The following is a 10,962-nucleotide window of genomic DNA, read 5'->3' as shown; positions in this document are numbered from 1 at the left end:
CTGACTTCCTGTTAGAGCTCAGACTCCGCCCACCTCTTAAACATGTGACACAGAGTAAACCCAGCCTGAAGAAACAAAAGAGTAACTTTCACTTTTAAAGAAGAAGAAACTGATTATTATAAATAACTACCGACACTAAAATGTCAGCAGGACGTCAAACACACGAAGGATTTGTCCTTTGTTCAGCAGGTGTGACAGGTGAACCTCCAGATTACCCAGCAGCCCTCACGCCCTGAGCCAATTAAAGGCTTTCTGCAGAGCGGCCTGCGTCGACCCGCTGAGGGCGCCGTCAAACACAGCTGGTCATTATCCCCATCATCCAATCAGAACGTCCAAAGAGACGTCTTCAGGTGTAAGGTCCAGTTTCCTGAGCTCTAAAAACAGCTGAGCTGCAGATGTTTAAATAATCAAGTCACTTTCAGGCAGGAACACCAAAGTTTGATGTTCCAGGCTCTCAGATCTGAGCTTCTGCTGCTTTTCTCGGCCTCAGGTTGCATCAAATTTACCATTTTGGGGGTTCAGTTTGCAGGGATCTGAAGCAAACAGGAGCTCTGTGGCGGCCAGGACGTCTCTGCTGCAGCAACACGTGATTAAAAAGGTTAACGTTACACACACTTTGGTAGAACAGCATAATTATCTGTGTAATTGTACAGATTTTGACTTCAATAGTCACATTTTACACCCTGGAGGTTTAATCCGATATTAAAACCTCCTCAGAGTTAACTCGACTGCTCGGAGCAGTTCAGAGATGCAGCGTAGATTGCCATGGCAACAGACCTCGGTTTACACCTGTCCACCTTTAGCAGAGCCGGGAAGTTACACCTGAAGTTACCCGGATAAGCCAGTAACCCCGCTTCTTAGTGCAGCCCACAGGTACTAATCAGTTTTATGTTCTCTTTATTTTAGGATGGGACAGCAGATTAAAAACATAAATAAAATAAATAATAATTAATGTTTATATAAATAGATAAATACTAAGTAAATAAAATAAATGATAGATTAATATAAATAAATAATAAAAAACATACAAACTACTAAAGATGCACAGTCACAGTCACCCACGTGTCTTCAGTCATTTAACTGCACAGTTAAAGGGACTGTCAGCTTCCAGCCAATCAGCGCTCAGCTCAGACAGATGACGTCCCGGAGGACCAATGATGTTACGCGGTGGGCGGGGCCCCGCGAAAAACGAACAGTCGCTTTGCTAACGTTAGCTTTAATTAGCTCTCAGGGCGTCGACACAAAATAAAACACACAGAACAAAACGACAGCAGCAAACTACAAACTACAAACTACTCACCGACAGCGGAGTCTTCGACAAGCCGGTAACGGTAACGGCGGAGCTTTAAGGTGAAGCTACAGCCGGCTAGCTGCTGCTAGCTAAACACGTAGCGCTGAGAAGTGACCGTTTCCTGTCCGTTTTCCACTTTTATAGCAAAGTTGGCGACGTAACGACAAAAATAAAGATGTGATAACTCAAAACAGTTCGTGTAAAATAGACACGACTTCGAAATGTCGACTGACAAACTTAACAAGAAGCCAAACGGAGAGGTTGTTGTTTAGCTTTTTATACGGAGGCAGCGGGATTCACCGCCCCCGTGTGGCGGGAGGGCGCGCTGCCAAAGATCATACAATGCGCTCGAGATACTTCACGTCCTTTAACGTGTGAAATCTGGCGAGCGGAGATTTATTTATTTTTTTTTACATCGTTGTTCAGTTATTTGTTTTAATGTATTTCAAAATTCTGATTCAATAGAAAAGCATTAATTTTGGACCTGTCTCCTAACACGGATGCCATATTTCCCATTACTGAGTGAGAGCTAACCGTAGACTGTAACACAGCAGGTAATAATCATTGCGGCAAAAAATACTCATGTGAAATATATTAGCAGTAAGAAAGAGTGTGCTTCTAGGCTTGTCAACGTGGAATAAAGTAATAATTGAAAAAGTAAAAGTTCAAAATGAAAGTCTTATTAGTAAAAGATCGGGTGTTGGGCGAAGACGGAAGTACCTGGCGATGAGATCTCCCATTACAGGAAACGCCGTCGTGACCCGGATGTAGAATCATCAGGTCGCTGCAGCTAACAGCAGCGTGCGCCCATGTGTTTTACAGACGTACTGAAAACAGGTGAGAGGTTTGTCTTCTTTTTTAGTCTCTTAATTCCTTTCTGAATGTTGGAATTATTGTTCCGGCGTGTTTAAGAAACCTACATGTCCGTAAATCTTTGGTTGTGAGACAGTTAGTTTCGTTTCAGGAGCGAAAAGTCGGCCAGTTAGCGTAACATGAATGTTGCTGTAGTTCGTAAGTAAATGTAAAGTTAACTATTAGTGCCTGTAAAGACATCATACGAACACTGTTTTCTGGCTGCAGCTACGACACTGGATTACAATCTGAATACTGAATAACGGACTTCTGTTTCTGCTCTGGAATTCTTTTACACGCCAAACTCCCCTGAGAAACTGCAAGTTTAATATTTTCTCGCTTATTTAAAAGAGTTCGTTCTACACACAACTGGAGTTAAGACTTTATGTTAACCACATAGATCCACTCTACTGTTCGGCATTAACATATTCCAGTGATTTATCTTCTCATCCTCTTTTCACAACAGTTTCTCACCGGTCTTTAGGCTCAAAACTGTTCAGTTTAGCTGTTAAAGTGAAGCGGGGATCCAGCGGAGTTTGGTTTGATGTAACTAGAATGGAGCAAGTAGATACGTGGTTTCATTTTAAACATATACTGATTTAAAGTTTTGGGACTAAATAATAATAATACTCCTCAGGTTATTTCACCTCTCATTTATGTAAATAGCCTGAACGCCTTTAGGTAACTGGAAACAGACTGTAAGTTTATGTTTGTGTCTCCAACAGATTAAGAAATCATCATGACGTCGTTGGCCCACCAGCTGAAGAGGCTCGCGCTGCCTCAGAACGACCCCAACCTGCTGACACGCAGGGAGGTCGCCTCGCTCCTCTTCGACCCCAAAGATGCCGCCGCCATGGACAGAAGCACCTTCTACGCCCTCGGTGAGTCCTGCACAGGGTGTTGGTGTGGCTGCACAACCTGTTTTCTGGCTAGCCTCGATAACACCGTCCTCTCTCCTCCTCCAGGCTGCACAGGGTTTGAGGAGCTGCTGGGAATCGAACCCGCCTTCCAGGAGTTCCAGGACACCCTGTTCAGCCGGGCCTCGCTGACCCTGGAGCGGAGCGTCCAGTCCAAAGAGGTCAACGAGAAGCTGGACGCCGGCATCTCGCTCTTCCTCACCCGCCTCTGCCCGTACTTCCTCCTCAAACCGGCTCACAAGTGCATCGAGTGGCTGGTTCACCGGTAACGACGGCGCGTTTTGTATTTCTCAGAGTCGGCCGTGTTGTCAGATCGAACATGTGTGTTCAGAGTCCCGTGTTTTGTTGCAGCTTCCACATCCAGCTGTACAACTGCGACAGCCTGCTGGCGTGCGCGCTGCCGTATCACGACACCAACGTGTTCGTCAGAGTCCTGCAGCTGCTCAGGATCAAGGACGCCACCAGCCGCTGGAACTGGCTGCACTGCCTGCAGGTCCGACTCTGCTGCCGCACGCTGTTCACGTTCAGATATACAAGTGTGTGCGCTGCATGTGAACGCTGTGCTGCTGTCTGTTCAGAAACCAGGCGTGCCGTTGTCCAGAGGAACCCTGATCACTCACTGCTACACAGACCTGAGCTTCATGGACTTCATCTGCACCCTGGTCACCAAGTCCATCCAGGTAAGAGCGCCAGGTCCTGATGTATTTGCATTCTGACTGACGCGTACGGCCGGAAGCGAACGCTGCAGCTCTTCACCTGCTTTCTCACATCTGTACCTTCTCGTTTGCAGGCGTACTCGGGACACTCTGGAAGCTGCTCCCAGCTCAGAGTCATCTTCTCCTTCTACGCCTCGACCATCGTCCCCGCTCTGGACGCCGTGGACAAAGTGTCTGACACCGTCATCTCCAAGCTGCTGCCATATGTTCAGAGGGTAACGTTCACGTTCACAGTCTGCGAGTCTTCCAGTCTTCTTCGTTCTCTGTCTGACAGGAGGTCAGAGGTCAAAGCTGCAGGACTGTGTTTTTCTCAATATTTCTGTAGCTGAGTTGGTTTTAAACGTCGGGTCAGATTCATTATCTTGTTTTTATTCTTTGAGCAGATAGTTCCTGGTTTAAATGGTCATTTTGTCAGTTTTAGAGCTGCAGACACGATCGATAAGGAAACATTACGTCAGCTACTGTTATGAGTCAGGAAAATAATTCCTGTCTCTGGATTATTTGCTCGTTTAGTCTTTCACGGATTAAATTGAACTTCGTTTTAAACTGTTGGTCAGAGCGGTCGATTGGCCTCGATAAATCTGCTGACTAATCGGTAAAGAAAGTAATCGTTAGCTGCGGACCTGAGCTGGATTCATTCTGATCTTTTGCTCAGTGAAGAAAATGCGCAGAAGCTCAGGTGTCGTATTTCAAACGTCGTCCCCGCAGGGCCTGAAGTCGACGCTGACGGACTACAAAGCCGCCACCTACATGATCGTGTGCCAGCTGGCGGTGAAGGTGGTGATGGAGGCGAGTCTGGTGGACACGCTCGCCGTGCACATCAGCAAGTCTCTGCTCAAAGAGCCCACGCTGGCCAAGGAGGGTCTGGGCTGCCTGATCGTGCTGCTGCAGAACCAGAAGGAGGGCGCCGCTGGGCCCAGGTAGGACCACTCAGACACGCCCCCTGCAGGTGTGACCCCTCCCACACGGGGACGGGGTTCGATGGCACCGTCGAGCGTTCAGTTTAACTCCTCCTCTCTCCTGCAGAGCCTTCAGCCGCCTGAGCTCCATGCCCGCGTTGGTTTCCACGCTGCAGGTCATGGCGGCGTCTCATGACGTCAGCCCTCTGCTGCGCTACCTGCTGCCCCACCTGATCCACGCCGTGTTCACCTGCAGCTCAGGTGAGAACCGTGTGAGGCCTCTGCTGATGTTCTGCAACAGGAAATAAGGTGGAATCATTTTCATTACTACTGTTTGTGTTTACCTGTTGTTCTCCGTCACAGGTGAGGCCGAGGCGGCCGAGGTCGGCGTGTTGGAGTCCATCCTGCGGTCCGTTCCTCTGACCAAAGGCCTGGACCAAACCGTGGCTCGGTAAGTTCTCCTCCTGGCCGTTGTGGACCAGCAGCGCCCCCCTTGTGACCCGTAGACTGAGTCTTGCCGTGTTCCTCTCGCAGTTTGCTGTTGGACCAGTACCTGTGTCAGACCGAGCTCTCTGCTGAACACGCGTCGGCCCTCGACCGGCGCCTGCTGCCTCTGGTCCGACTGTTCGAGTCCAGGTGGGTCCAGCAAACACCTGCACCTTTTTCATTTACTGTTTCTTACTGAAACGATTCTCTTCGTCATGATGCAGATATATTTTCTCACTAGCTGTTCGGTCTGGTTCTCATTTAGACGATCAACTAATTAATTAATCAACTGTGTGTTTCAGATATATTTTTAACTGTTGTCAGATTATTGATCACCGAGGGCTTATTGGTGCATGGAAACACATTTTAATTATTGATTATTCACAGTTTTACCAGGCTAACATAATTAAAGCCAGGTGTTTATTATATTATTTATTTATTTAAAACCAAACTGAAGGTGTGGAAACTTTAATAAATGACTTAGGGTTAATTAATTCAAGTCCGATAACGATTTCCTGCCCTCGTTAATAAACCTGTGAGACAAACAAACTTTTCTGTCGCTCAGATTTGGTTTTTGAAGAGATGGAGCAGCACAGTAAACGTCAAATATGGCGGTAACTAAATATAACGGTGGATTAATAAAATTAGTCTGTTGCCAGAATGATAATCTGATAATCTTCAAGCACAAAGATCTCAGCTGTCAGGATTTGTGTTTTTAGGTTTCCACTGTTTTCTGTCACGAATGAAGAAAGATGTCGGCTGGTTGGTCGCTTTAGTTACAGTACATTTTGAAACGTGACGCTGTTCATCAGCTTCACTCGTGTGTTTCTGCCCCGTCAGATACGGTGGAGCTCTGGACGGCGTCCTCGCAGGTCACGTGACCGACGTCGGCAGCTCGGAGCGGAAACGCCTCTTCCACCAGTTCCTGTCTCTGTCGATGAGCAGCGGGAAGTACCAGGTAAGCCTGCCGCTCTCTGACCGGCCGGCGTCGGCGGCCTCTGCTCTCTGTATCAACCGCAGACCCGTTCTGTCTTTGTGTGTTTCTCTGCAGATTCTGGGCGACTCGGACACGTCGCTGCTGCTCAGCCTGAAACACCCGCTGCCGTCGGTCCGAGTCTCCGCCGTGGAGCACCTGATGGGCATCATCACCTCCGGACAGGTGCGACAGAGAGCTCCTGCTTTCAGACAGTTCAGATAAAGTTCGATCACTGCAGCTGATTGGTCTACTTCAGTATCCAGTGATAATAATAATGATACTTTTTAAAACCATTTTATAAAGTGCTGCTCGAAACTTAAACTACTGTCGGAACCAGAGACTTTGATGTGGTTCACCAGGGAACCAGCAGATGGCTGCAGGAAATTATTTGACATCCAGTTTTTGAGGGTGCGTTCCAGTAATCATACTACATGAGTAGTATCCCCCAAAGCATTATGGGAACTGAAGGTCCACGCTTGAGACCAGATGACCTCTCAAATAGAAGTTAGACAAAGAATAGTGATGATAATAAAAACGGGGCTTTAATATTCACACGGTTCATTTCACACCTTTTACCACCTTCCATCTTTATTCCAGACTTTTTAACCTCTTGTTGTCTCGGTCGTGTTTCCTCTCGGCAGCAGCAGACTTTGGAGGAAGCGTTCCTGAAAGACGCCGTCGAGGAGCGTCTGCAGGACGACGTGCCGGAGGTCGCAGCCGCCGCTCTCAGAGTGCTGGAGGTCAGTGAGCCGGGTTACTGGGCGGGAGGTTTGGATGCAGCCCTTTTAAATCAGCAGCGGCCCCCGTAGGCCAGGCGGGACGACGGCGAGCCGCTAACTGTTGTTCCTGCTGTTTCAGGTGCTGATCGATGTGTTGGCCCCCGAGGACACCGTGTCCTGTTTACTGTCGCTGCTGCACAGAGTGGATCTGTCGGTGGCTGAGCGCTGGTCAGTGAACTACACACACAAAACCTCCTCGGCTGCGACTCTCAAATCTCTAAAGTTCTTCTAGAAAAGAAAAGTTTGAGCTTCCTGTCCTTCTGTGTGTCGTCTCCTCCAGGCTGCCGGTGCTGACGGAGGCGGTGCGTCTACTGTCCGACCCCCGGCTGGGAAGGGGGGACGGCGAGCTGTTGCAGAGGGCGGGCTGGAGGCTGCTGCCCCTCCTGGTGATCTCGTCCAACCATCTCGGCCTCGCCTCCTGCGTCGCCCGATCCTCCATCATCAGCCAACACCCGCTCACCCTGAACTGGGCTCGAGGTGAGCGAGTGAAGCGGCAGAGAGTTCACGTTCAGGGAATCGGGACGCCGTTAAATATCATGTCAGGTTCATGCAAACGTATAGACGTCGTCACTCGTGCTGCCCTTTCCCACGTCTTTAAGGCTGCAGGTCAGTCATTTACATTTTTATTTAGCCGTAAATGAAGGCTGTGAAAGCTCGCGCACGTGCAGTAGAAGAGAAAAACACTTTTAAACCTTATTTTAGTCATCAAAGTGTTTAAGATATTCCTGCAGATTCTGCAGGTTTTATGGGGACCAGAGAAAGAGCATCATGGCTCTCTGCCCGCTCATTCAGAGAGAGACCTGATCCTGTTAGTCCCAGATACCTGACGCCTCACCCAGATGGCCGCAGAGTGGCGAGACTTTGCTTTAACACACGGTCTGTGTGGAGAGGCGATACGTTGATGATGTTTCAGCTTCAGCGTCTTCTTCTGTCCTCGCAGAGCTGGACGAGGTGATGAAGCGGAGCTCTGAGCCCGACTTCGCAGGTTTGGCCGACCAGCGTCTCGTCTCCACGCTGACCAAGAATCTGGCCAACATGGAGCACTTCTGCAAACGGGACGCCGTGAGTTTGTGTTTGAGGCTTTTACCTCTGTTAACTCACCTGTCTGGCTCCCGGCAGACTGTAACTCTGTCCCTGCGTTTGGCCTCAGATGGAGAAGCTGGCTCAGGCGGTGGAGCTGCAGCGGGGCTCCGGCCTCAGAGGGAGGGCCTCCTTCCTGGTGCTGAACCGGACTCTGCTGCTCGGCCTCGGCGAGCTGAGCGGCACCGAGCACCTGCTCGCCGCTCAGAGGGTCTACCTGATGCTGGAGCCCCTCCTGCTGGAGGTCTCCAGGGACGCCGACGCCCAGGTCAGACCAGAGGAGCAGGTCTGTCCGGAGAACCTCCGTTCATAAATCCTTTCATACGAAAAGTACCAATGCTGCGCTGAAGCAGCTGGCTCTGACGTGTTGTCGTGTTCTAACAGGAAGAAGAGCGCCGCGTCGTCGTGTCTCTGCTCAGAGACTTCATCTCCTCCCTCAGGTGTCACGACGCCTCCTTCAAAGGTAAGAACCTGGTCCTGCAGGCGCGACAGTTCACCCGAGGAGACACACAGCACGCTGTTCTCTCTCTGCCAGGTGACGTGTGGTGGAACCCGGAGAAGCTGGACACCAACACCTGCTGCTACCTGGGGCTCACCTGCCGCCTCTTCAGCGTCGTCATCGGCGGCGCCGGCGAGGGGCCGGCAGCCGGCGGCTTCAGAGAGCTGATGAAGCTGCTCATCCAGGTAAGAGGTCACTTCCAACACCGCGTTCAGTTCCCCTTGGACTGAGCCAGGCTAGCTGTTTCCCCCTGTTCCCAGTCTTTGTGCTAAGCTAAGCTAACCAGCTGCTATCTGTAGCTGGGAGAGGGAGGGAGATTAAAGTTGAGACTCACCGTCACGTCCAGGTTCACCTGCGCGAGCCGCCGATGCTCTTCAGGTTCCTGTGCGTGCTGTGGGGATACGGCAGTAACCATGGAGACCAGCTGGACGTGAAGGTCGGCCCCGTCCTGCAGACTCAGGCTCTGTACGTGGGCAGGGCCCTGCTGAGCGCCCAGCCGGACGCCACGCTGGAGGAGCTGGCCGCCGCCGACTCACCCGGTAAGAAATCTTTGGTCCAGACTGAAGAGATGGGTTCTGATGTAATGTGGACTCCACCTGCACCAGGTCTTGACTCTGTCTCTCCCCCCTAGTGGTCCCGTCCTTGCTGTGCTGTCTCAGCTCTCCGGTTCGGGAGGTCCGGAGGGCGGCCCTCGGCGCTCTGCTGAGCCTATCAGGAGCCGATGCTTCTCCCTTCCAGCCAATCACAGAGAGGCTTCTGAAGACCTCAGAGGAGATCATCGCCGACCCCTCGTACCTGAGCCAGGTGAGTCCGTTTCACCGGAAGTCTGATCTGAGATCAGTTTAATCTGCAGGGGATGCAGTGTTCGTAGAGGAACAGTCACTGAGCGCGCTCTGTAACCTGCAGGCTCTGGGCGCGCTCCATGAAGAGTGTCAGTCTGTGAAGGTGAAGACGCAGCAGAAGAAGCTGCAGGCGTCGATGCAGCAGCTGCTGCAGAGCGTTCAGACCTCCTGCTGCCCGTCCTACACCGCCGCCGGCCTGCTGCGAGCGCTGGGACACGTCAACGGACAGGTGAGAGCCGGAGCACACCTGCACATTCAGAGTGAAACCAGGAGCAACACTGATGCCTCCTCCTCCTCCTCAGTCCGTCCTGTCTGCCCTGCTTCCTGTTCTGGACCGGCTCCTGGAGCAGAGCGGCCCCGACACCCCCACCGTGCTGCGGGCCGAGGCCCAGCTGATGCAGCTCGTCCTGGGGAAGTACAACGAGGCGTCGGCACCCCTGCTGGCCGAGGACCAGAACTGTCTGGATCTGTTTATCAGAGCCCTGAGGACCTCAACCCAGCACCACCCCGACCTCCCCAGCTGCCAGATCATCGCTCTGGAACAGGTCAGCCGAACCCGAACCCCGGCTAAAACCAGGGTATAAAAACTGTGTGAAAACCCGGGTTTGAAATTAGTTTAAACTGGATTTAAAAATCCAGGGTTAAAGGGTTGCTCCGCTGAAGATGCTTCAATTCACCGTTTTATAATTGCTCTTATGTTTCTGTATGTTGTCCGCTGTGTAGCAGAAGTGAGTCACAAAGGGAAGGTTGTCTCCGTGGCTGACGTGTCTCTCGTCGTGTCTCTGCAGGTCACCAAGCCGTTCTTCTCGGCCCTCGGAGACGAGTCGGTGCAGCAGAAGCTGCTGTCGGTGATGTTCGACCTGCTGGTGGAGAGCAGGAGTCCGCTGGTGTCCAACACCGTCGGCAGCGTTTTCAAAGCGGTGAGCGGAGACGACAGTAACGGCTCCTTCTGCAGGACACGTGTCTGCCGGCCAGGAGGACTTTTTACACCAGTTTCTGCTGCTGATGCAGCTCCATGTGCAACACAGGCTCTCAACTGATCCGGGGGACGTCCCCACAGAGAGACGCCCCTGTGTCCCCCACAGAGAGACGCCCCTGTGTCCCCCACAGAGAGACGCCCCTGTGTCCCCCACAGTGAGACGCCCCTGTGTCAGAACAGAGAGACGCCACAGAGAGACGCTCCTGTGTCCCCCACAGAGAGACGCCACAGAGAGACGCTCCTGTGTCCCCCACAGAGAGACGCTCCTGTGTCACAACAGAGAGACGCCACAGAGAGACGCTCCTGTGTCCCCCACAGAGAGACGCCCCTGTGTCCCCCACAGAGAGACGCCCCTGTGTCCCCCACAGAGAGACGCCCCTGTGTCCCCCACAGAGAGACGCCCCTGTGTCCCCCACAGAGAGACCAGTGAGACGCCCCTGTGTCCCCACAGAGAGACGCCCCTGTGTCAGAACAGAGAGACGCCACAGAGAGACGCTCCTGTGTCCCCCACAGAGAGACGCCCCTGTGTCAGAACAGAGAGACGCCCCTGTGTCAGAACAGAGAGACGCCACAGTGAGACGCTCCTGTGTCCCCCACAGAGAGACGCTCCTGTGTCAGAACAGAGAGACGCCACAGAGAGACGCTC

At 51.9% G+C, this 10,962-nt stretch overlaps 2 protein-coding genes across 2 annotated transcripts in view; one reads left to right on the top strand and one right to left on the bottom strand.

Moving 5' to 3' along the window:
- Positions 1–1,610, bottom strand: part of LOC123965433 — a 5,560-nt gene extending 3,950 nt beyond the window's left edge. Inside the window, exon 1 of the mRNA XM_046041952.1 lies at positions 1,301–1,610. The gene's annotated coding sequence lies outside the window, so the exon portion shown is untranslated. The remainder of the gene's footprint in view (positions 1–1,300) is intronic.
- A 567-nt stretch (positions 1,611–2,177) lies between these two features.
- heatr1 (HEAT repeat containing 1) lies at positions 2,178–10,843 on the top strand (the record flags this gene model as incomplete). Its single annotated transcript, XM_046041951.1, has 25 exons — positions 2,178–2,302; positions 2,869–3,024; positions 3,109–3,325; positions 3,412–3,553; positions 3,639–3,740; positions 3,851–3,991; positions 4,485–4,696; positions 4,803–4,936; positions 5,039–5,126; positions 5,210–5,311; positions 6,002–6,119; positions 6,213–6,320; positions 6,779–6,877; positions 6,996–7,084; positions 7,197–7,393; positions 7,857–7,978; positions 8,067–8,282; positions 8,381–8,459; positions 8,532–8,680; positions 8,842–9,034; positions 9,127–9,299; positions 9,402–9,566; positions 9,640–9,882; positions 10,126–10,356; positions 10,448–10,843. Coding segments are annotated over exons 2-25 (3,858 nt in total), but the record flags the coding sequence as incomplete, so codon positions are not given.
- Positions 10,844–10,962: the final 119 nt, after the last annotated feature.

The sequence above is a fragment of the Micropterus dolomieu genome, unplaced genomic scaffold (assembly GCF_021292245.1).
Source record: "Micropterus dolomieu isolate WLL.071019.BEF.003 ecotype Adirondacks unplaced genomic scaffold, ASM2129224v1 contig_9687, whole genome shotgun sequence".
Lineage (NCBI taxonomy): Eukaryota > Metazoa > Chordata > Actinopteri > Centrarchiformes > Centrarchidae > Micropterus > Micropterus dolomieu.
The sequence above is the reverse complement of the archived record's forward strand: the minus strand, read 5'-3'. Positions and strand labels throughout refer to the sequence as shown.